This window comes from Coturnix japonica, chromosome 9 (assembly GCF_054131305.1).
Source record: "Coturnix japonica strain WE chromosome 9, WE-NBRP24, whole genome shotgun sequence".
Classification (NCBI taxonomy): domain Eukaryota; kingdom Metazoa; phylum Chordata; class Aves; order Galliformes; family Phasianidae; genus Coturnix; species Coturnix japonica.
Window position 1 is genome coordinate 5,871,546 of NC_140671.1, and position 24,941 is coordinate 5,896,486.

The 24,941-nt window shown below is 41.9% G+C and overlaps 3 protein-coding genes across 8 annotated transcripts in view; 1 reads left to right on the forward strand and 2 right to left on the reverse strand.

Annotated features, from left to right (window-relative positions):
• SVOP (SV2 related protein) lies at positions 1-21,397 on the reverse strand. 6 transcript variants are annotated; one of them, XM_085555923.1, is made up of 19 exons: positions 21,263-21,397; positions 20,169-20,311; positions 18,818-18,912; positions 18,494-18,580; positions 16,338-16,498; positions 14,878-14,963; positions 14,125-14,223; positions 13,470-13,541; positions 12,824-12,948; positions 10,457-10,520; positions 9,415-9,540; positions 8,863-8,991; positions 7,557-7,630; positions 7,160-7,236; positions 6,048-6,155; positions 5,001-5,112; positions 4,317-4,398; positions 4,011-4,100; positions 1-3,473 (listed from the first exon to the last, which is right to left on the reverse strand). In XM_085555923.1, the coding sequence occupies exons 2-19, from the start codon at positions 20,187-20,189 to the stop codon at positions 3,267-3,269; spliced, it is 1,815 nt and encodes a 604-aa protein (XP_085412049.1). In that variant the 5' UTR covers positions 20,190-20,311; positions 21,263-21,397; the 3' UTR covers positions 1-3,266. The 6 variants fall into 6 exon arrangements, with proteins under 6 accessions (XP_085412049.1, XP_085412052.1, XP_085412050.1 ...); XM_085555926.1 differs by lacking the exon at positions 18,494-18,580 and adding an exon at positions 19,905-20,019; XM_085555924.1 differs by lacking the exon at positions 21,263-21,397 and adding an exon at positions 20,522-20,847 and having other exon boundaries at positions 20,169-20,248.
• The window catches only part of USP30 (ubiquitin specific peptidase 30), a 10,017-nt gene continuing 5,974 nt past the window's right edge, over positions 20,899-24,941 (forward strand). Inside the window, exons 1-7 of the mRNA XM_015878063.3 lie at positions 20,899-21,052; positions 21,229-21,411; positions 21,922-22,025; positions 22,864-22,962; positions 23,447-23,489; positions 23,723-23,817; positions 24,561-24,620. Coding sequence (XP_015733549.2) covers positions 20,917-21,052; positions 21,229-21,411; positions 21,922-22,025; positions 22,864-22,962; positions 23,447-23,489; positions 23,723-23,817; positions 24,561-24,620 — 720 coding nt within the window. The 5' untranslated portion in view covers positions 20,899-20,916. The remainder of the gene's footprint in view (positions 21,053-21,228; positions 21,412-21,921; positions 22,026-22,863; positions 22,963-23,446; positions 23,490-23,722; positions 23,818-24,560; positions 24,621-24,941) is intronic.
• The window catches only part of ALKBH2 (alkB homolog 2, alpha-ketoglutarate dependent dioxygenase), a 9,112-nt gene continuing 8,237 nt past the window's right edge, over positions 24,067-24,941 (reverse strand). Inside the window, exon 6 of the transcript XR_014949129.1 lies at positions 24,067-24,244. The gene's annotated coding sequence lies outside the window, so the exon portion shown is untranslated. The remainder of the gene's footprint in view (positions 24,245-24,941) is intronic.

Here is a 24,941-nt window from a genome sequence, read left to right on the forward strand (position 1 = left end):
TTTTTACTGAAAAAAAACTATTTATTTATCCAACATAAAATATCCAGTGTGGAATCAAACCATCCAACGTTGCATCAGTAACAGAGGAACGAAAGGATTATTTTACAACAAGCTCCGTATACACAAAGTTTTTTAAACATCAAAACGTATCCAGCTTAGAAACTGTACATTCAAACACAGGGAAACATTCAGTGCTCTTTCTGCAAGCATTTAGGAATACAAAATCATTCCATCAAAGCACACTTGGAGAGTTACTGTTCCCACAACAGCTTTGCACATTCATATATTGGACAGACAGCAAAACTCTGAATCGCACAACTCTGTTTGCTCCCAGTTTATAACCCATCACCACGTCGCTTCATTGTTTGCAATGAACTAGCTCTATTGATTCCTTCATCAGTGAAAAATACTCAGCAGTGTGTAAAAGGATCTTTGGAAGCTTGTTCTGTACATCAGCAGTGTTGCCACATGGATGGGATGTGATGTGTGGTTATTTACAGGCTGTTGTGTATCAAGCCAAACGCTCCTTTGGTTTTTCAGTGAGCCGTCTGCAATGTTCTTCCACTCTTAATAACACTTGTGTCATCTGATACATTCCCAGTTGCAGAATTCATACAAAGTAAAAAGCAAAAATGCCTTCAGTTTTTGTTTGGATACAGGTTAACGCTGGTTACTCAGCAGTACCCAAAGGTTTTGCGTTACCTACGTGGGCAATATTTTGTTTGAAGTTTACTCGCTGTCTGCACCTTTTGAAGGCTATTGCAATGCTGTTGAATAATGGCTCAAAAATATATATATTAACAAAGTGCCATGTGAACATTAACACCAAAAAAAGCGGAATTTTAAGGAAAAGGCCTTCAGTAACAAACCAAGGTAGCAGTCAGGCTCTGAGGTGGTGTTCATCCAGCCATGGATTTCATGCACTTTATATTCACCCTGACCTCTAAGGTGGGCACACACCCAGCTGGATTCTCCTACAGGCACTCCAGTTTTGGGGCTGAACTGTGAGCATCCAGGAGATGCTTCTTTCCTCTGCCTGCACCACATCCATCCCTCGTGCATCCAAAGGAAATGAGTCAGTGCATCTCTGAGGCAGCACTGAGCTACCCCAGTTGCATAGTATATTAGGGAAAATTACCCAACTACAGCCTGATAGAAGGTGGCAAAAAACTCATTCTTTGCACTGTTGTCAGCTCCATGAGAGCCCTGTCTGTTTGCTGAGGGCTGACTGAAACTTGAGCTTGCTGGAGACCAAGCACAGGGAATACAGACACAGCAGAGACAAAGATCAGAGATAACCAGATCCACACAAAGCAACAGCCACTGGAACAGACAGTGCGTTCCTACATCATCCACCGTATCTACAGCAGGATCCCCTGCAAGCTGAGCTGCTTTTTCATGTAGCCACAAAAAGGAAAGGACCTGCTTACACCAACTGCCTCCAGAATCTCTTGCTGCAGCCACTGTCAGAAAGCAGTAAGTGAGCAGACAGACATTCTGGTGCCGTGTCAAACACAAACTTTCCTCAGCAGAAGACATTCAAACATGGAACATCAACAAACTCTTTGGCCTTTTCTAATTAGTCTGAGTTTCCTCAGTTTCTTGTCTAATTTTCCTTCAGCGCTATACACAAACAGCCCAGTGTGTCTCACTCAGAGCATTATACAGCACTACAGTGCTGCAAATCCCCAAGTGAAAGGCAAACCCCAACAGTGTTCATTCGTATTGCACCCAAGAACAGACTCAGTGACCTGTTATTACCCCACAGAAAAGGGGCTCGGTTCCCAGAATACTTAAAATACTCTATTGTGCAAAACTTGTTGCACACTTACCTACGTTTCTGTGAGACAACAGACCACACGTACTAGAAAAATGTATTGCTTTCCCACAGCCTGTTGATTAGCATTTAGTCCATCTCATTCCATTTGGGCATGTGTTCCATAGCAAGGAATTCAGAAAGCAAACTGAGACATAGATGAGACAGGTCTCAGTTTCTGTTTGTATTTCTTTGCTGCCACGTCCACAGACTCTGAATTCTGACTCCCTGCGGAGAAAGATTTCTAACAAACAAGACAAACTGATCCTCACCTGAACTCTGTTGCATTCTCCAACAAGAGCAGGATCATCAGCCTCCATGGGCTGGTTACATCTGAAGGAGCAAAGTTCCTCTTCTTAGGAAGATCATGGTTTAGCTCTTCCCAGGACTTTTGTTTCTGACACGATGCCAGCTACATTCCTTTGTCACCTGCTTACCATTGCAGTCGTGCAATCTGCAGCTATTGACAAGTCCAGTCCAGCTGTCAGGAGACCAGCTTCTGTTGGGAGACACTCCAAACAGGCTCCATCCAAACTGTTCCACGTAGCTGTTCAGACTGAGGCATCTTCACCAAAGGTTCTGGGTACACCACTGCAGGAACACACTTAGGCAAATTGAGCAGAAACAGACCTGAACCCATGCAGAAAACCACAGCGTGCATCTCCACACACAAAGAGACACCAGCACAGCTGAAGCAGCCTTCACCAAGCAACACAGTGCTCAATGTTCCTGGCAATGGTAGAAAAGTCAAATAAATTCTGCTCCAAAGCATCAAGATTTACAGAGTTCATACGTTTCCCATGTGAGATTCCAGCTCTGCAGCAAACACAATTCCTCACTGACTCAAACTACCTGCCACGAGTGAGAGAAACATTCAGGAAATGGATTCCAAGCAATCTCACTCACGTTGCCTGTTAATCCTCAAGGAGCAGAACCGATAAGCAAGGGAATAGTAAGCATCGGTTGGTTTGCTGTTACTGCATTGTTGTTGTTGATGGCTAAAAAGTGCAAGGCAGGCATCTAGTTCATAAAACCTATTTTGTAGTGTATGGAATCCACTGTGTGCTATGCCAAGGACACAATAAATATTAACCTTTTGTTTTTAGGCGTCGAGAGTACATGATTTTAATTACAGCTTATACCGAGTGGCATTCAGTTAACTATTTGCTTGACACGGGACATTTAAGCTGAATAGCTGACCATGCAAGCACAACAGACTTAAGAAAAACCCTTCCTGCTAAATTTCAAACAACATCTGGATCAAATGCCTTTCAATATGGAAGTAAAGTTTTTATGTGTGTGAGCAAAGAGCAGTAGTGACACAATTTACTTAGGTTCAACCCTAAAGTTCCTGCAGTTTGACACATGACATTGGCAGTGCTTTCTATGCTTCAGAGTTGTCCTTTTGTGGAACGTAACTTGCTTATTTCATCCATTCTTTAATGTCTCATCACTCCTGTGACCCAGAATTAGACCTGGTGACTCCTGGGGAATGAGATCCTCTCCCAACCATCTCCTGTCCCCATTCTCTGTGGCTGGACTCCTGTAAGCCACGACCTTTTGTTTCAATAGGCAAGAAGAAGGAAGCCACAGCAGCCAGCAGGCAACATCCACTGTAAACTGCCAGTGTTAAGTAGACTGAAGATTCCAACATCACCTGCAGAAAATACAAAACATTACCACTGAGCCTTGTCACAAAAAGAAATGCAAATACTGGTATAATAGAAGGAATTTTAGTGCTGCATACTTTTCTTTCCTCAAAGACTACAGAGTCATATGTTTAATACTTAGCTTTTTGCAGAGCAGCCATTAATTCTTAGTCCCATCCCTGCAGAGCTTGGCTCTCCCAGCCTTCCTGCCTAGCATTCCACGTGTGCTTCAGGTTGACAGTCCCTAGGACTTGAGGTCTCAAAGGAAAACTGGCATTGCACAACCCACAGAAACCTGTAAACCCCTCACAGATCCCATCTCCAGGTGAGTGTCTTCCAAGGAGCCCTTATATCCATCCAGCAGCCTGCCCTGTGGTTATTTGTCTCCCATCATAAGACCTCTAGAGTAAGAGGCAAATTCAGAGATGTGTTTGAATGAACAACTGTCCTTCAACACATCACGCACAGATTGAGCTTGGTATGGCCCTTGCAGCAGGTTCTCCATCACCTTCTTAGGTCATCAGTACTGGGAGAAGGGTTTTTACCTGTGCAATGAATGGCGTTATGAGGGCTCCCACTCTGGCCATTCCACTGCACGTTCCCAGGCCCAAAGCACGTGTGGCTGTTGGGTAAACCTGTAAAGAAAGAATCAGCTTATTAATTCAAGCGAGCAGCTCCCTTCCAACCTCCTTAATCAATAGAAATTGCACTGCAACAAGTTCTGTTAGACAACAATGAGATCATGAACTCATATCTGGGGTTAGGTCCATTGCATAAAGGTCATAAAAATGACTTTCCCACCATGTCCTCACTCCCCTTAAATAGTCTCAATACAAAACCAGCCTCCTTACCTCTGGAGTGTAAACATAAGCAGCCTGAAATCCTCCTGAAATAAAAGCTCTTGCAATGAAGAGCAGCACAGTAAGAACATTTCTGTGAGAATAAAAAGGAAAGCAGTGTTTGGGATTGTTCTGTACAAGCTGTTTGTTTAACTTGGAGGCATGAGCAATAAAAAATAATAATAATAAAAAAGCTAATTTCATGACAACAATTTCTTTTGTGTTTTTCTTTTTAATGAACCCTTCTTATTTTTCCTGGACCCTTAATATAATAACGATGCCAAACAATCTGCATTCCCACAATTGCATCAGCTTTCTAAGGGTATTCATCCTAACTGACAGCTGTGGACTGTAGAAATAAACAGCCAGTGCCTAAGCTTATCTAAATAAGAAAAATATATCCCATTTTATAAATGGTGCTAACAAAAACAAATTGGCACACACAAGAAGAAAGTCAGACTGCAGCTTGTCTGTTTAAAACCCACAAATCCACACACCAAGTGAATATTTGCAGCTTTGAAAGGTTTCTCATCACAGTTTCTCTACTGTGCCTGAAAAAGGTTTAAATTCAGAAAGCTCTCTGCTGCCTATTTTGCATTTCCTTGTTCTTCAGCCCCAAGAAACAAACATTGTTTCCTGCCTCAATTAAAGGAGAGCATGGATTCAGTGCTGGTTATTTCACTGTGTTTTACTTACCTTCCAACACAGAGAAATAGCAGCAGGCTGCAAAACGAGAAGACAAAAAAGGACAGGGCCATGGTTTTCTTGCGGCCTATCCGATCAATAATCCACAGTGTTACTAACACACCTGTAGAAGGAGACAAGTTGATGGGAGTTTAGCACTGGTGGAGGCTCCGTAAGTTGGCTTTCAACAGAGGCTATGTTATTTAGATTTTAAAATCTGCTCTCCAAGTAGCTTGCTATCAGGTGAATCAAGAAGAGGAGTGGAAAAGGTTAGTCTAATTACTGTTACCACATGCAAAAAATGCCACTTTGTGTCCCAGCTTTGCTCCATGCTCACAGTGGTCCATGTGCCTGCAAGCTCACTCAGATGTAGCAGTGAGCAATCAACTCTGACATCTGCCAAATACTGATTACTACAGTGGTTACCAACCTCAGTGCTAAAAATGCCTGCCTTATGTCTAACTGGAATATCTTTTGTTCAGCTTCCAACCACTGTCCCCTACTAATCTTTCCACTGTTTAGAACGTAATATTTTCTTCCCATTGAGTTTTCTAAATGCTGCCATCAAATCACTTCTCACCTGCTCTCTAAGACATTGAAGTTCATTGAAATTCATTTTAAATTGACTGAAAATCATGGCTGTGCTGGACAGAGTGTTACAAAGCAAGTCCTCCATTGATTCATGATATCCAGGATCCTTTTAAAATAGTCCTGGATAGTCACTTATGGATAAAAGTTGAAGTGATTCTGCCCCTTTTATTTAATCATAACTCTTCCTCCGAATGCCTAATATATTTCTTGGAACAAATCCATAGCAAGACAGGCCATTATAGGTTCACAAAGCAATTACCAGTGATCTTATCTTCAGTGATGTCACAGACAGTGAAGAGAGCTACAACTACTGCATGCATCAAACAGTTCAAGCAAGGAGCCCCACTGCTTCAGGAAATACAGCGGCATTAGGCCAGACAGGAGAGCCCATTTCTGTCATACCAAAGTCCATTCTCATTACACTGAGCTACTGGCAGTGAAAAACTGGAGCTTTATATCACCACTTACCTGGGAATTCTGACAGCGTTGTCCAGAGCAGATCAGTGTAGTCTTCTTCTGTCAGATACTCACAGGTCAGGCTGCACTTTGCTTTAACTTCTTTTCTTCTACTGGAAACTGTAGGAGAGAAGAACAACAAGAAAACCATATTTAAAGTAATTCCTTCTCTGCTCATTTTCCTTTACTCCTGGTAAAGGAACTATTCATACTGCTGAAAATAAAAGAAGGGATGTGAACCAAAGAAATGCTGCTGCACAGTAGGTGTTTTCAGACCAGAATATACAGCTGGAACAGAACAGTTTATGGTCCTATTTGTGGCAGGATGTCTTACATGTGCAACCAGAAGGAAAACTTGCACCCGAATATCAGCTGTACAAGCTTAGTGATTTTCCAGCCCAGGGCTTATGACAGCGTTAACGTTCATAACACAGGTTTCTCTCTATATAGAGTGGGATCTAACCCTTCTCCTGCACTTTGAGAAGACAGAATAATTCAAAGTCCTTATAAAAGTAATTTTAAGGACTGCACTGTTGTGCAAGTTCTGATGCTGTGTCTCCCCCCAATGTTATCCATCCCCTTCCTATAATTTCCAAGCTACCAGACAGTTCTGACTAATCACAAATGTTCTGAATAATGTCCTGCCTCTCCTGGGGAATCAAACTTTTTCAGCCTCTTCTTGACAGCAGGCAAAGCTCTTTTTTTTATACACAAAAACCTGCAATAAAAAGGGTGTCGATTTCCCAGCATTATCTTCTTTCTCCACAGGTCTTCACATCTTGAGAACCTGGGAGCTCCACAGGAGCAGCAGTTATCTCTATCTCAGAACCAATTAGGCCTGTTAAATCTAGAAGCTTAAATTTATTCAGTGACTCTTTTCTCAAGAAGAACATACATTTTCTGAAAGCTCTCCTTTGGAGGTTGTCTTTTCTGTTACATTTTGGGCTCAGAGACACTGCAAGACCTCTCTGCGTTGTGTGGGAAACAAGGTACTGCCTGTCAATAGTGCTTAATAAAAAGTAGATGCCTTAAAATTGCCTAAAAACTGCTGAAAGTCATCAAATAAAAGATATTCCATGACTTTACAGGGCGTATGTAGAAAGAAGAGATGGACTAGTACTCACTGCTGCAGACATCTCCTGCCTGGAAGAACTCTGTAGTTAATAAAACTAACCCATAGTATGAAAAAGCATTGGAAAACCTGCAAGGAAGAAAAGAAGAGATGAAATCCCAGCTGACCACACCTATCATAAACAACATGAACCACAACCAAACCCACTGTGTGAGGACTTCCACCAAGTGGTACCTCAAAGCTATTTCCTATCAGCAGTTATTAAAGGAAGGGTGTGATTATATCAAGAATTATAGTGACAGAGTGGTTTAATAAATTACAAATCAATGCAGTTTGGGCTTTTTTTTTTCTTGAGGAGGAAGTTGATGTATATTAGTGATACTGTTAAACACCTCAATTAAAAACCATTAGAGTAGCGCTGGCACTGAGCCATTTATATTTTCTCTTACCATATAAACCAGAGTAACAATGTGGTCCATCTAAAATGGGGTGTAAAAAGGTCCCTCATTTTTCCTCGGTCTTCCTGTTGAAAACAAATTTAAGTCAGAGAATCATGGTGCTCACAGGTCCCAGACTGAAGGATATACAGTGGCAAGGGATAACAATATACAGTGTGTATAGTACTAGGAAAAGTTCAGTTTGAACTCAGGGCTCTTCAGGTTGGAGAAGCTACAACAAAGCTGGAATCTGAGTAAAGAATTCCTCTGCCAAGTGGAATTCTTTAGGAGCACAACACTATCAGAACAGTTCACACACAGGGCACAGTACTGCTTCATGAGGAAGGTGGGAATCTGAGTAAGGAAGGGCTGAAAAGTCGAACAGCAAAGCTTTGCCAATGCACAGCTAACATATGGTTCATGTGGCCATCAGTCTAAATTAGCACAGCCCATGGAGACCCAGGGCAAGGTGCCAAGGAACTACAAGCAGCCCTCCAGCAAGCAGACCTCTTTTCAACAGTGTTTCTAAAACAGAGCAGCAGGCTCAGCTCATTGAAGTGTGGTTAAGGAAAAGTGCTTTCCCACCCCACCTTGAAAACAGAATCTTCCAAAACTTGCAGAGCATTCCTGCACAGCCCATCATCATTACCCTGACTGAACCGAGTACTTGTGATAGGCACAGGAGCTCCAGTCCTCACCCATCCAGGCTGCAGAAAATGGAACCTGTATCTCCAATTAGTCAGCTCATTTCTAAAAATCTCCTGCCTAATTCTACAGTTTTGCTGCTATCCAAACCTACAGGTTTACTTTTGCTGGTCCTGCTTGCTGGCTAACTTTTTAACTCTTTTTTTTTTTTTTTTCCATACAAAAGTCTACTCTGTGTTGTGTGAATGCAGAGCCGATTTCTGTGTTGACAGGGATGTTGAAAAGTTGGCCACATAACACTAAAGTGAAAAGAAATCCAATGTAATTCATGCAGTAACATACAGTTCCGAAGTAACAACTTGAATTGCTCCATGCAATAGGACTGAATTGGAGCTTGTAGCATTCCAGCTCCACGAGATCAGGATTAAATTCAAGAGATACATCTAGAAGATCTGATTCCACCTCATCCCATGAGTTCGTAGCTGGGAGGTGAGATAGTCTTTAAAAGCAGGGTCTTTCTCACTGTGGTTTGGGCATATATGATCACCTCTCATTTTTTTGTTAGTTGTTGAGACGTTAAAATTAAAGTTAATGTGGATTATATGCTTACATAAATCCCTATGACTACATGCTGTTATCCCAAGAGATTAATGTGTCAGTTATGCATACGTACCTGCCTGGAAATAATTAATTTTCCTAAAGGCATCGGAGCTCCGTTTTCTGTTGCTATCCGCTTTAAAGTAGCAATTGCTTTGTCTTGATTTCCAGACAATACATCATACCTTGCACTTTCTGGCAGCCACTACAAGAACAAAGCAGACCACATGAACAATGTCAAAAACACAGCAACGAACAAACTGCAGACTTTTATTAGTGAGCTTACAGTGGGAAATCTCCATGATCCCAGCAGCCTACTAACATAAGACAGCATCACAGAACCGAACTGTAATGAATCAGAAAATCTCCCTTGTGTCAAATGTCAAGTTCCTCTTTTAGTCTTTGAGAAACTGCAAAGCTGCATATATTTCTTTGGCCAATAAGTCAGAACTCCAGCCTAAATCTTTCTGTTGTCTCTTTCCCATTCTCAAGAAATGCTGAGCATTTTTGCAACATCTTGACATTATCCTTTCTCAGTGGGGAAGGGAAAGCATCCTGGGCAGATAACAAGATGCTCTAGGCATTCCAAAACTTGCATTTTTAAACTCATCTTTAAGAAAATACCTACAAAACACAGGACGGCGAAGAGCAAAAGCGGGAGGGCAGAAAGAATGAGAAGCCACCGCCAGCCAAGAGTGGGCATCACCAGCACTGCTAGGAGGACTTCAAACACAGTTCCAATAGCCCAAAAGACCTGCCCGAGGGAAAAGAAACAGTCACAAATGAGATTTACTGCATTTGTCTTCCTGTGCAAAACCAAGCTAGCAAAGCCACACAGAGTTTGTCCTATAGGTGAAAGAAGGAATTGATACCTCCCTAGCAAATAATGGAGCTGGCACCCTGTTGCATGTCCTAGCTGTGCAGGATTATCCTCCTCTGGATTATGAATCTGTAAAAGGATAATCTTCCTTTTCTTGATGGCTCACTATCTAATGCTCAGAATATACTTCTAACCCAGTATTGCTTTGAGGTAGCCAAACTGTGGCAGAACAAAAATGACACAGAAGGGAGTGATTCATCTGCTGAACTCTATTTACAAAAGATTAAGCAACTGAAAGTAAGACTAGCCAGCAGTTATCTTAGAAAGCTCTTTGTGTATTTGAGAAGCTGTTTCAGTGTAGTAAGGTTTTCCACAAGGATGCTCCTTCCAAACAGACCACATCAGACAAGTAACAGCACTGCTCTCTGCTTTCTACTGTTTTCTACCAGCACACTTCAATTCAAGGGCTGCAAATTTTGCTTTAAAGTACTTATAAGTCAAAATTCCTCTCTGTGTGACTTTGATACATTCAGATTGAGTCTGGAGAGCTGAATTTAGCCTTGCACCTACTGTGCACTCAGCTCTTCATTATCCATTACTGAGCTATACATCAATTTCACTGCAGCATTAGGTCACACCGGAGGGTTCTCTGCATGCTGCCTTCAGAAGTGCTGGATACTTGGCACTGTTTTGGGATCATGGGCCTCAGTGCTGGAGAGCACCGTGCTAACTTGAACTCTCAAGACCCAACTGCTGCCATGTGTGACAATGTTAATCAATAGGAATGAATGGTTGTAACCAACAGCAGAATTTGCCCCTGTGGACCAGCACATATAACTACACTGCTCACCTCTATCAATAAAATGCATTTTGCTCTGGCTTTCATTGGAAGGAATTCAGCATATAATGTTACCCTGTAAGAGTGAACATTGAGAAAAACATCATGTTAGCACACTGAGAGATGTCAGACACTCTGCTTGTCTTTATTAAAATTGCCAAACCCACAGTAGTAACAAAAATCCTTCCTAGTCTTCAGAGCCAGCAATGCCGTGCACACTGGTTCAGACTTTGTTTGCTTCATCAAAACAATCTCTTAGTTCACCATTGCAAGAGAAGGCAGAATTTGCTCTGTTCATGTGGCTTATAATTGTTAGCTAAATGTAACGGCTCTTGCTGCTTATGTTTGCATGATTTCCAATGTGTTTTATCAGTAGTCCATGCAAAGTCTTGCTGGTTAAGTTCTTATTTACACCTGGCTCAGAGAACATCATACTGTCCTACTCTACCAGGTTTCCATTTTCTAAGACATAACTATTTTCAAGATCTGATTGTGCTATTGGTATAAAATAATTTCCATTCTTTTACAGCGGGGAATCAAAAAGAAACTGTCTAACTTCTCAGAGTTGCCATTCCATGACTGTACCAATGGTAAGGCTTCTGTGTGGACAGAAGGCAGAACCAAAGGGCCAGCAGACAGCCAAGGCTCTCTTGTCTTCTTCAGTCTGGTAAGGTTCATGGCTCCTACCCTCTTTGCATTCCACTGTCTCATCCTCATCTTTGAAAGAATACAGTATCTTTGAAAGACTGGATGTTGGGAAGGTGAATGAATGGTCATACTCGTGATATACTACCTCACAGGAGACTCTGAGAGGCCTCAGGTGCAGCTCCAACATATGAGAGGTAAAGGGACACCTGCTATAGATGGTTCCTTTATTACTGCTGGGTGTATTCTTTTTAACAGCACGTTTCATACAAACCTTTCTCCCATACCAACTATAGAATACAACAATATATTTATAAAGATGCCAGTGTTATTTCCCTGAAATACAGCTACTCATAGCCAAAGATATACATGAATTCCTTTTATCAAAGGTATTGCTGTTATAGTTAGAGCAAGAAACAGACCCAGCAGCAATGGAATCCTCTCTGAGCTCTGAAACCAGCTCCTCTTAGTCTCTCATTAAGTCATGCAGCCCTTTTGCTTCACCCACCTCTCTGTAAAGTGGTATTAGCTGAGCTGTAACTGTTCCACTGGGGCTCTGTGGAACATCATTAATATGAGTTTGCAGTATGAGGCATTATTAACTCTGATGCTTCATCTTTGTTGTTCTCCTGCCTCATTCCAGTTGTGCTCAGTTGGAATTGCATGGCAGAAAATGCCTCACTGCCGCTCGATACACAGCAGGATAAGAACTTTCCTATTTTACATGCATGTTATGCTTTTGTGCAGCTTCTAACAGGGAGCAGATGAGAAGTAAAAGAAGATTAATAAAACTGTGAAGCTCCATCTCAGCTCTGAATCTTTTATCTGGGAATGGTAATAGAAAAGAAAGGATATTGACTTGCCTTGTGAAGAGGTCTATGAGCCATCAATCAAAAGCTCTGATTACTCTGAAATAGCACCTCCACAGGGCAAAATATCAATTATTAATAAGGATAAAAGACTACGTGGAAAAAGACTAGATATACTCATCCCTTTCCATTTATAATTAAAAGCCAAGAACAGATTTATTTATTAAAGTGGAAAATTTAGAGATCTTTCACTTCAGAATGGAATGATAAAGTCATAGAGAAATATCCCAACACTACCTTGGTACTAGAAATGTGTCTGAGCCATGAAGATACTCGAACTGCTCCAGGTTTGGGCTGCATGATCTTAGAACTCCAACTCAGATTCAGATGTGAAAGTCCGGGCTCAGATTGACCAGTATTTTAGAGCTTTACAAAGCAGCAGTAGTCAAGACTTCACTCTGCCTCTAATTGTTAGTTAGTTTTTAGTGTTTAGGCCATCATCTATCTCACAACAAATCCATGCCATCCCTTATTGACTACTCTCAGCACAATTTGTTAACACAGTGTTTGGGCAAGGCTACAAAATGCTTTCTATTGCACTTTATCCACTGTTAGGTGGGCTACTTGGGCTGCTCCTTTTCACTTGAGGGAATGAAAGGAGCTTAACAGGACTCAAGGCATACAACACATCACATTTAGGTACCTAGCTTTCTCACACAGAAGCCATTGTACATCTGACTCACCTCAGTGATCTATTAGATATCTTCAAAGACTTAACAGAATTTAATATATTAGTTCCAAAATACTAAGAGAAAAGTGGTCTTGGGATAACTAAACTGAGGGGAAGTCTTCAATTTAACGTAAGCATTTCTTAAAAGAAATAACACGAAGAAGATAAAGAAGAGACTTGTGAATATTTACTTACGACTGAGGCACTCCTCCAATCCCAAAGCCCACCAGGCCCCTCAGCACCAAGATCCAGCTGTATATCGGTGCAAAACCACTGAGGATCCCGTAATAGAGAGTCCATAACACGCTAATCTTTAACCCCTGTATTTAACAAACAAGCAAGGGAAAAATGAAATGTCTGTTGTAACACAAATAAGCAGCATGTAAACTAGAGCTTCACAGCCAGAAAGTGCAAGTACTACTTCTGTAAGTCCAACAGCTAAAGGTTTCCTAAAGGCTGATTGAAGGTGGCACAGGTGGTACCAGGACAATAACACCATCAGTAGGTGATGAATTTATGAGCCCATTCACAAACTGAGCAGAGAATTCCTCTATTTGTACAAGAATTAGCTGATTTGCACTCAGGATTTTACAGAGGCTTTCATAACAACAAAATGCTTCATTCTGTAACACCACCAGGCTCTCATTTTTCTCACTTATTATTTTCTGCTTTACTCTCCCAAACTTCTGTCCTTTTATTTCATGGGAGGTCACTTCTGGCTCTGCTTAATTCTGCTTAACACTTCATACGTACAAGCTATGACATCTGTACACATCACTCACTAAATTATGCAAACTGCTGCAGTACTTCCATATGTTCCATATAGGAGCTGAACACTTACTGTTTTTCTCCCATACTGATCTGAAATGTTTCCCCAGAGGGTGGAGCTGGACATCATTCCCACAAACACTACCTAGGAAACAGCAGAAAAAAGGTCTTCCCCTTACCAATAAGACAAGTAAAAATTCCCATACGACAGCAAAGAAAACACATTTCAAATTAGTCTTGAAAATTTCAGCACTAACAGCAGACCAAAATTTCCACGTGTTCTGGGTCTAGTTCCTCTGAGGTAGAGACTATTAAAGGCAATTATTCATTATTCAGATTACTCAAAATACACTCTAGCCCAACTTCACATCTATTGATGTGAAAGGGAGTTAGTTGCTGTCCAGGAATTGGGGTGAATTTCAGCAGACTGAATCTCTGCAAGGCTACTTGTCTTCAGAGAAGAATGAAATCTCTCCTAGTTAAGGTAATGGCAATTATTCTGAGTCAATTCATACATTTTCCTGGAAATTACATGAAACTCTGAAGTTAAAGCCTGCAAATTTTCCTAATTTCTCACCGAGTTTCCCTTCTTCAAGCTCTGGCTTTTAAGAAAAGCAATTTGCAAAGGTCATACACAGATTTAACTGTGGAATATAAAGCATAATTTCTGAGTAACAGCAAGTGGAAAAACCTTACAGAATACAGGAGCTGTCAGTTATTTTTCCTACCGATGTGAGCAATGCAACCTGCCAGCTTGGTAATCGCCACTCACAATGAAGCTGAGGAGCTAGGATACTTAAAATCATCATTTCCATAGCATCTGCCATCTGGAAAGGTAAAGAAGAAACAAAAATAAAGAACTGCCTGAAAATCAGTTTGATCATTAATCATTAATCCTTCTTGACACTGTCTTTGCTTCTTCCTTGACATTTCTTCTCTGTAGGTGAAACAGAACATTCATGTTTGCAAGGTGCAGTGGGTGTCCACAGTAAATAAAGGGCTCTAGACATCATTACACAAAAATATACCACATACAGCTCTTCAGATATAGCAGAAAAGTGAAAACAAAGACTGTCTTCCTGTTCTTGATATCAAAGTTTAAAACTAGAAATACTGAATTGATGTTCGTCTGAAGCAGAGACAACAAGAACAATAATATTGACTAATATAGGGAAGAGATAATTTAGCTGAGGGAACAAATGTGGTAAAATCACTGAATGAAAACTGAGTTCTGTAGGAATAGGATTGTACCCTTTCCATTTGAAATAAGTATTTTAAGTAGAGAATTTCAGCAAGAGGGAAATCTATCAGTTATTCTTTACCTCCACAGCACAAGTTTGAGTCTAGCTGTCACTCTAGAATTTCAGGTAAAATTCTTCCTTCAATGCATAATTATCTGTTTAGAGACTTTTTGTCTACAGAATTTGAAATCACTGGGATTCTGGGTGATCATGCAATTCATCTTGATAACAATTACTTGCCCATGCTAATCCTGTAATAACAGAGAGCTTCCACTGGAACTTCCCAAATCCAATGGCTTCCACCGCATCTTCCACCATGAAAGTATCTAGAAAGAAAACAATTTGAGTGCAGAAACGTACTGCTTTCCTAGTGAGACGCATTCCTTGATGCAGCATCTTCTGTCAGTGTAACTATTTATTAACTGGGTAATCTGCTTAGATTTAAAGTAACTAACAGAGAGCTGCTTTGCTTTCAGCCAACTCTTACCCAAGAAAATCTCCACGCATTGCAGAAATTGTCTTAAAGCCAAAACAATTCTAAATATTTATAAAATATTTTCTTGGCAAAGAAATCAATCAGTGTAGCACCAATGATTTCAGTGCATTCTCAGCCTGCTACTCTTGGGAGTGACCCCACCAGCCACTGACTTACAACTTCCTTTGGTGAGAAGTATATATAACAGCACAGAGCAATACTATACAAGGGATGGAAAGTGCAGAATATCTTATTGAACTGAGAGTCAAACTGTAATTATGTGAATGAAGAATTTGTCCAAGGCATCTATATCTTCACACAGATCTGTTAAAAATGCTGAGGGTTCTTGTTTCATGACCTCATAATTTCGTGCCATCTGAACAAGCTGTGATATCTCAAATTCCTTTGTTCAAACAGAAAGTGAGAAGCACAACTAAAATACATTTTTATCTTCTATTTGTTTAAACCAGTTTAAGTCTCCTGGTTTTAACACTTCCAGCTCTTCATAAAGCACATTTGCCACAGAAAAGCTTTACATTTATAAGACATTATAAATTTGATAATTTATCAAAACCAAATAAAAATGAAATCAAACTAAATCTAACTAACAAAACATAAATGTCGTAGGACCCCAATCTGCGACTGCAGCAGTGAGCACTGAAACTCAGCATGCTGGCATGTTACACTGCTTCCACTTTTTTGGGTGGAAGATTTGCAGACTTGTACTGATGCAGTAAGTCTTTCAAGAAACTCATACACTTCATGTTGTGCTCAGGTTGTGATTACCAGTTTCCCATACAGCCTAGGTACAAAACACCCCTGTTTATTCAGATCTTCTGTCTCCTTTCCAGAGCCTTATTATCAGAGAGTTGACATTCGACGAGGCTGAGCTGCCCCCTCCATCTCTCACATGAAGGTGAGCCAGGTGTAACTGTTCCAGTAAACCTGGTGATGATTTAGGAGTATTGATCAGTTTTAAAGGAAACTTAGCCCAAGTCCCTATTTGAAATAGGTGCTGACATCTGGATACCCCATCAAATCAAACACACAAAGAAATCCTATGGGGACAATGTAACTTAATCACCATTTTCAGGTGTTTTGCCTATGTTGCAGTTTTCTTTTTTGATTTGGGGATCTCTAACTTCTCTAAACCTAATGCACTTATCCTGGATGAAATGAAGAGGCCACATCTTTTTCCTTGAAGGGAAACACGAAACCTGCTCACCATCAGTTGGGTTGGCAAATTCTTTTGGTACTGCAGCTCCATCCTCCAGCTCGATAGCTTCTAGCTCTGTCTGAACACCCTCAATCTGAATTTCATGTTCTCCTGAAATGGCATCTTCCTCTGACCTTGAACTTTCTCCAGTGCGGCGAAACTTGACCACCCTAAGAAAAGAGAAATGAGGATTAACGCTTTGGTGGATGTCTTGTGGGTTGTTGTGTTCGGTTAGTCCTGAGAAAGTCAAAGAGGTGATGGACTGATCTCTGCAATGAGGTCAGGGAGGGAACAAGACATGAAAAGAGAACTTTGCTGAACTGATCCAACTTTCATGACTTAAGAGTGATTTTGTGCAAGGCTTCACATAACATGGAGGAGGTCCACCCTCCCATCATTTAACTTTCATGTGACAACACAAAGACTTTGAAACAGATCTAACACTTTTCACCTTGGTAAGTGACAATTTCTTGAACTTCAGTGAAGCATATTTTGGTTGGAATTAGATTAAGTTATTCTTGCTGCTACCTCTTTGACTTCTGGTACTTAACATTTTAATTCTATGATAAAGATGAGCAGAAAGTCCCTTGAACTTCAGTTAAATCCTCTGCTTTAAAGGTTGCCAAAGCTAAACTAGCAGCATCCTTGCCAGCTGCAGCTGCAGCAAGCTGACAGGCATGCATGACATTTCTAAAGGTGATCTGAAAGACTTTATGTATTTGGCAATCTTATTTGCTCTTACAAGTGCTGATGGTGCAATCCATATGAATGTACGGGCATGCTGACAGGCAATCTACACAGCTCCTGCAAATGGCTTATGGTCCATCAGTAAATAAGAGGATGGAAGAATTGAAATCTCAGTCTCCCATAGGGTTGTCTACAACTGTTCTGAGTTCTGGCTGCAATGAACCATCCAGTCCAGCTCAGGATTTCTCTGTGGTAGAAACATAAAGCGAAGGGATCCAAAACACTTTTCGGTTTCACAGCCCTGGCACATAATATCACTGACCACATCCCATCTGGGGAATTGCACGTACTCACTAATGATGTTCTGGCAACAATCTGAAGAGAGAGAAGCACAGCCATCGTTTTGTGAGGCTGTCACACACACACAGTGATTTGCAGGCTGGTGAGATGTTTTGGAACTGCCTTTTTAGTTCGTGTAAACAGGACAACTTGAGATATGGGGTAAAATCCTAACTTGGATTAAAACTGACCCTGAAGATAGAATCCTCACACAATCTACAACATACAAAGTCTCAGCACTCACTGACATTCCATGCCTGTGAGATGATTTGTTGATTTTTATTACAAAGGCCAATTCATAGGAAAACGCCATTCAAGTTGTACTTGCAAAAGCTCTACAAGCAACTGGTTTAACTACACAGAAAGTAAACTTCCAGATTTGCAATTTTTGTCATTAAAAAGAAAGGACTATTCCCATAATTTCAGTAGCCCCAAAACCTGAAGCAAAACCCATTGAAGGATTTCAGCACACGGTGCCACTGACCACTCCATGCTTGCAAAATTCATCTCAGAGCTACATTTGTTTGCAAGGTGCCACTGTACTAAGTCTAATTATACCTGCATTAAAAAGTACTTAGAACATTTTTGCTCTCTGTGCTTTGTTTCCTGAAATAAAGAGATGGGGGAAAATAACCTGATGTAAGTAGTATCTCATTGTTTTTACTTGTAAGGTGATTGCAACTGAGCTGAGTACTTGAAAACACCTGGAGCTCATGTCCATTCCTCAACTTATTAGCAATGTTATTGGGCAGGTTGTTCTGTCATTGAGATGAGCTCATTAATATTTAAGACCAACTTTAAGCATTTATTCCCTGCCTTGCAAAGTGAATGATTTCCAAACAAGAATATCTTCCAAACCACGTAATAATGGAGCATTGATGAAGAGGAAAGGAAATGTTGCTGTTAAAATGCTTTTATCACCTTTCCGTGCAGATCTAACAACCACAACAGCACGGAGTTTGTCATCAACAACATCCATTCTCCCTGTGCAGCAGTGTGTGCTTCTCTGCAACACAGTTAGCAAATATTAACGACACTCACTGCAAACACTTTGCAATAAGAGGTTGTGATCTGCAATCGGCTCATGGCACGAAGCAGGAAGCTGAGGAAGATGCCTTCCCTAGCACAACATTACTTACAGATGCAATGCACCTTGCAAATGCAATAGAGCTGTTTCCTCTCGGAACATTTGTTGGCACTTCCACGGTTTCCAGCCCTCCTTATTTCTACCAACATCAGGTCCATGCAAAAAAAATAAAATAAAATATAAATGCATTGGATTTATATAACAACCGAATCTCTGCATGCCCCCAGGATGCTGCACAAGGAAAATGGCCTGCTTCCCAGGGCCTAAGATTCTTCCTAAAAACAATTCCCTTCTAAATCGCCAGGATGTACAATATCCCTGCAGCCCGTTTAGAAACAACCCTGCGCATCCTCGCTCCCCTACCGGCGCTACTTACGGCAGCTGTCTCAGCTGGAATAAATCATCCTCCATTGCCAGGCTGCGTCTGGAGGAGCTGCTCTCATCGCTCTCGCATGGCGGGGATGGATGGAGCTGTAGGAAAACGGGCACGGGTGGACGGACGGCTCCGGTGATCGCAGGGAAAGAGCGGACCGGGCACGGTGCGGCACCGTACGGCACGGCACGGCACGGCTGGGCTCAGCACGGCTCGGCACGGCGGGGAGGGCTGAGTGGCTCCCTCCCCTTGCCGTGCTTGCTGCGGGATGTGCCTGCCAGCCTGCCCCGGCTTTCCCGGCAGCCGTGGATAGGGATGCGTCCGTTGTGGGGTTAGGGCACAAAAGGGATGCTTTTTTTTTGACAGTGACAGTAGGAAATGAGCTGGGCAGCATTGGGACTAACGTAAGGAAAGCCAAGCAGAGTTCTTTGCTGATCCTGAAATGACAGCAAAGGGTCTTTTGGGGGAACAGCGTGCAGCCAGATAAGCTGTGAACACTGCATACAATATGTTTGACTAATGAAAGAAATGGCCTGAAATCAATACAAGGGGAATTCAGATGAAGACAGGTGAGAAGTATTACAGTGAGGAATAAGGTGTGCAAATTTAGACCAGTGTTAAAATGGATGATGCAGGAGGGTTGGCCTGGGTATGACAAACCAAGGGGGCTCAATATGTGACTGGGAGTTGGTTCAGCTATCACACAGTTTATGATGCTGAATACTGAAGATATGAACAGGTTTTAGTATCTATAGGAAAGGACTCACAGGCTGTATAGCTGGAGTTTCAGCTGCCTTAAAAGTTGTGAGAATAATTCTTTACTTTGTGAGAGTGGAATCCTGATGCTCACACAAAGCTTCATTTCAGATAGCTGTGAGTGTCCTGCAGCCTCCATGCAAGCAGTTTGTATAGGAAAAAACTGTACAGTTGGTCACACAAGACCTTGTGGAATGAAAAGCAGCCTGGCCCATAACATAATCCATAATGAATCTCCAGGGGAGATTCAGGCTGAACATTAGGAACTATTACTTCTCAGAAACGGTAGTCAGGCATTGAATGCACTGCCCAGGGAGGTGGTGGAGTCACCGACCATGGGAGTGTTCAAGAAACGTCTGGATGTTGTGTTGATGAATATGATTTAGCTGGGAAGTATTGGGAATGGTTGGACTAGATGATCTTCTAGGTCTTCTCCAACCTTGATAATTCTGTGATAAAAAAAAACAACGAAAGGCTTTGGCAGCTAAATCTCATCTCTCCACACTTTCCTCTTCAGAAAAACACGGGTTTGGTCCTCTCAGCATCCTGGTGCTTTTGTTCATGTATCAAAGTGTGATGTCAGTGCTGTACGACTTACAGGAGTGCTGAGCAGCTTCATTGACCCTCCTCTTCTGCCACTTCACCTCACTCAGTCTCTTGTTCCTCTGCTCTCTGGGCCTGTAGCACATAAAGAACAAGGCCAGGTGAACCATGGCTGTGCTGAGAGGAACTTCAGACGCTCTGTAACACAGGATTCACAGAATGACATGAGTTGTAAGGAACCTCAAGGATCATGTAGTTCCAACCCCCCTGCCTGGCAGGGCCACCAAACATACACCTTTACTAGATCAGGTTGCCCAGGAGACCCCATAGATCCCCATAGATACCCCATAGACCCCATAGATCCCCATAGAGACCCCATAGATCAGGTTGCCCAGGGCCCCGTCCAACCTGGCCTTGAACACCTCCAAGGACGGGGCATCCACAACCTCCCTGTGCAGCCTGTTCCAGGGCCTAACCACTCTCCTAGTGAAGAACTTCCCCCTAACATCCAACCTAAATCTTCTCTCTTATAACTTAAAACCATTTCCCCGTGTCCTGCTATTGTTAGCCCTTTCCAAGAGTTTACTCCCCTCCTGGGAGTAAGTTCCCTTCAGGTATTGAAAGGCTGCAATGTGGGATGCAATGAGATTCATGTGGCCTTTAAGTCACACACAGAATCCATTAGCGCTCGCCCAACGCTCTGCCTTAACAACCGTCACTTCCTTCTCCCCGCTCCACTTCCCGTACGTTGCTCTATCTGTCCGTCGCCCCGCCCGCCCCGCACCGTTGTGTTCCGGGGGGCGATGCTGCCCGGCGGCGCCGTTCGGCGGTACAGGGCGATGCGGAGCTGGGGGGTGATCGGGGGGCTGGCGGCCGCCGTGGCTGCGGGGATCTACGTGCTATGGGGACCCATCGCCGAGAGGAAGAAGCGAAGGAGAGGTAGGGAGCGGGGGGGGAAACCGTGTGTGAGGGCAGAGGCCCGGTTTGTGTTTCCCCGGGCACCCAGTGACCTGCGTTCGTCATTAGGAATTAAAGCAAATGATGGGCTGGAACTGGAGTGAACGTTTGGGTCGCTGTCACACGTTATTGAACCATCTAACCATCTCTATTGACAGGCCTGGTGCCCGGCCTGCTGAACCTCGGCAATACCTGCTTCATGAATTCCCTGCTGCAAGGCCTGTCTGCCTGCCCCTCGTTCATCAGGTGGCTGGAGGAGTTCACAGCTCAGTACAAGGCAGAACAGAAGCAGCCCAGCCAGCATCAGTACTTGTCGCTCACTCTTCTGCATCTCCTAAGAGGTAAAGAAAGCCATAAAGAAAGCACTCGGCATCAACATTAATCTGCCCTAAAGAAGAGCAGGAGGTCCTGAGTGCCTCTTGTTTTCAGTTTAGTGTCTCAGGGTTGTTCACACTATAACAGTGCTACTTAAGCTTGTAAATTTAAGTTATAAAAGGGCAGTGAGGCATTAACGTTGGTGGTTTTGTGATATCTAGAGTCTACCTAATCCACTAGTAAAGCGATCTCTTCAGACAGTGCTTCTATTATTGCTTATTCTCTCTGTCAGTTAGTTGGGAAGCTCTTCTCTTTCCATGTCTATTACACAAAGGGAATATATGCAGTCAATAAGTCTATCAGATGAGAATGGCGATTAATACACGCTAGTTTGATTGTCATTGTCTAACCAGCTTAATCAACTTGATGGTAATCAATTATATTGTGCCTAAGTACCATGAATTGTAATATACAGACCTGTGTTCTAACCGTGCTTTGTGGCTCCTGCTAACGTGTTAAAATGCGATGTTTTTAAGCTTTATCCTGTCAAGATGTAACAGAAGATGATGTCCTGGATGCAAGCTGCTTATTAGAAGTGTTGAGAATTTACAGGTGGCAGATCTCGACATTTGAAGAGCAGGTGATTACAAAACTCAAGTTAGAGTTACAGCCTGATATACAAGTTCAGTGCTTAGGTCTGAAATAACCTGAAGCTGTAGCATTAATAGCGCTGGGGGGGTCAGATCTGAATCTTTGCTGTACAAAAAGGTTTGCTTTAAAAAGTGAAAAACAACTGATTGATTAATGAACAGCATTTTCAGTTTGCTTAGATATCTGCCATGGAAAACCTGGCTGCTTCAAATCCTGCTTAGTATGTCCTGAGTTGGGATGAGATACTAAAACAGAAGGGATACAGCCCTAACTTCCCTGTCCCTGAAGGGCTTCTGCTTGCAGGGATGGACTCAACTTCATCACTGCTTCCAAATTCAGTCCCATAGGAGATTTCTAAGACTTGTTTTCAGTATTTTTAGCCCCTGAAGTAAGTGCAGCTGGTCGATAAACTCAATCCATTTTCTCATTCATAAAATATGGTTGTATTCTTCTACGTTTCAGAGCCAGACCAAATAGCACACATTTCAGTGGTGGTTTTATTGAAAGCCAGGAAAGCAGCCATTTGTGCATCCATTTTATTTTTCCTTCAATGATTTTAGTGCCTTTTAAATTTAACCAGCCCAGAATATTTTTTAATAATATCCACTGTTAGGAAATTCAGTTTTATAGAGAACAATTCTTACTAAAGTTGAACCGGATGCACAATTGCTTACAATTAACATGTAAGATAAGCTCTAAGCGGTGATTTTCCCCTTTAATTTCCTAGTGCAGTGTTGTAGCCCTACAATATCAGTACTCCTGGTCTATGTTTGGATGGGTTTCTTTGTGGTTTTGCTTCCTATAACACTTATGCCTCTGTTTAATAGGACGCTCATGAACTATTTCATGTCCTTACCTCTTCGTTGGAAGATGAACGGGATCGTCAGCCACGTGTCACGCATTTGTTTGATGTGCATTCACTGGAGGTGACTCCTTTACCAATGTTGTTTCATTATCAGAAGTCTGCCTACATTCCTAAGTGTGTCGAGTATAAAGCTGCCTGTTAAGAAACTGAAGAAATGAGCACAGTGTTTACAAAGCTGTTCTTTGCTGCTTTGAGAGAATTAAATCAACAGACCAGGCAATCAAAGGGAAAAAATCAGCTCGTCCTTCAGCATTAATGCTGATGGAAGATTTCTATCTTTTTGTCTAAAATATACACAGAAGGTCTAAAAAACCTGCTATTATTTCAGTAGTCTCAGGTACAGAATTCTAAATGTTAATCATTTTATTAGAACTGTTCTGTTGCCACTCAGAACTTTGTTGTGCACCAAGTTTTTTGGCCTTCTTCAACTACTAAGACACTAAAACTCATATCATTGTTCTAACATCAGGGATGAAATAAGCAGATATTTAATATCTAAGCTTGTCTAAGGTGGGGCTGACGATATCTTTTATCTTCCTCTGCAGCAACCAGAAATAACCCAAAAGCAAATAAGCTGCCGAACAAGAGGTATGTTTTTCTTCCATCCTGAAATACACGGTGTAATCATTTTGTTTGTTAAGGGGATTAGATCAGTTGATCTTTGTCTTTATTGGACTGAAGTGCATCTCTTCATTGGTAAAATACCATTATCTGTTAGTGGGGCAGACCGTGTTTTACACCTTTTGTTATAATAGGCCAAAAGTTTGGAATGATAGTGATGAACGTGAAGATAAAAGGATGATTTCAACTTTGTGTTTCAGGATCTCTTCCTCCTATGTCAAATCACTGGAAGTCTCAGCATCCTTTTCATGGAAGGCTGACGAGCAACATGGTTTGCAAACACTGTGAACACCAGGTATAAGAAAGCTTGTTGTGTGTAGGTATACATGAAAAATGATGCCTGAGATTCAGTGTGTTCTGAGGTGAAACCATCATCCTTTGTTTCCAACATAATTGGTTTAAGCTCAATAGTTTGCAGGAATAACAGCTACAGCCATTATTTTTTTCAGCTACTTGTTATGACGTTTTGTATTGAACAAGAAAACATTGCTGAGCATACCAAAGAAAATGAAGTGTGATGCACTTCTTGTGGCTGACAGCTATCTTATCAGGCAGAATAGTTGTTTTATTACATTCAGTATCCAATATCACAGATATTATATACTGAAGATCCACTCACACGGGTAGCACTTCAGGACTAGCTATTCGTTCAGCATGTGGTATTGTGATGGCGCATGCAAAGGCAAAATTAAGTTGCAGTCACCTGAGGAAATGAAGATCACCTGAATAGAGCAAAAAGACAGAAAACAAATGTAATTCATACATCCAACTATAAGGTACTTCTCAAAAACATGCAGGTTTAGAAGTGAGCAGGGGCAGCTTCAGTAGAAACAGGCAGAGTAGTACCTTGTGCACTGCATCAGGTGTTTCCTAGCACTACAACTGGTGGGGAAAACAAGTGTTTTAATGCTGTTCCACTGGATATACACAGATATGCTTGCTTTGCAGGACACTGTTGGGAGGCAGTGATTGACCTGTTTTGTTCTTTAGATCATTGCAGGTATTTTTGCTCACTGCATTTGAAATATTCTCTTGCAGAGTCCTGTGAGGTACGATACGTTTGACAGTCTCTCACTGAGTATTCCAGCCGCTATGTGGGTACGTATCTGCCTTTGATGGGTGACCCAGCCAGCACTGCTGCCTTGCCATCAGGGCTTTATCTTCACTATTATCCTTCTACAGCCTCAGTAACACCTAAATGAGGTGTTTCTATAACTAGTGTTGCCTTCATAAACAATCCTGTTGTGTTAACACAGTACCTTACTACTAAGGCAATGCAGCAAATGAGCAATTAGTATTATGGGCATGATGTTGGCACTGAGTTTTCCTTCTCCTAGTGGATTATTTGGGGTGTTTTTTTTGGTTAATTTGAACAGACCAGATTGCATCCTGAGGGTTGTGCGTTACTGGCAGACTCAG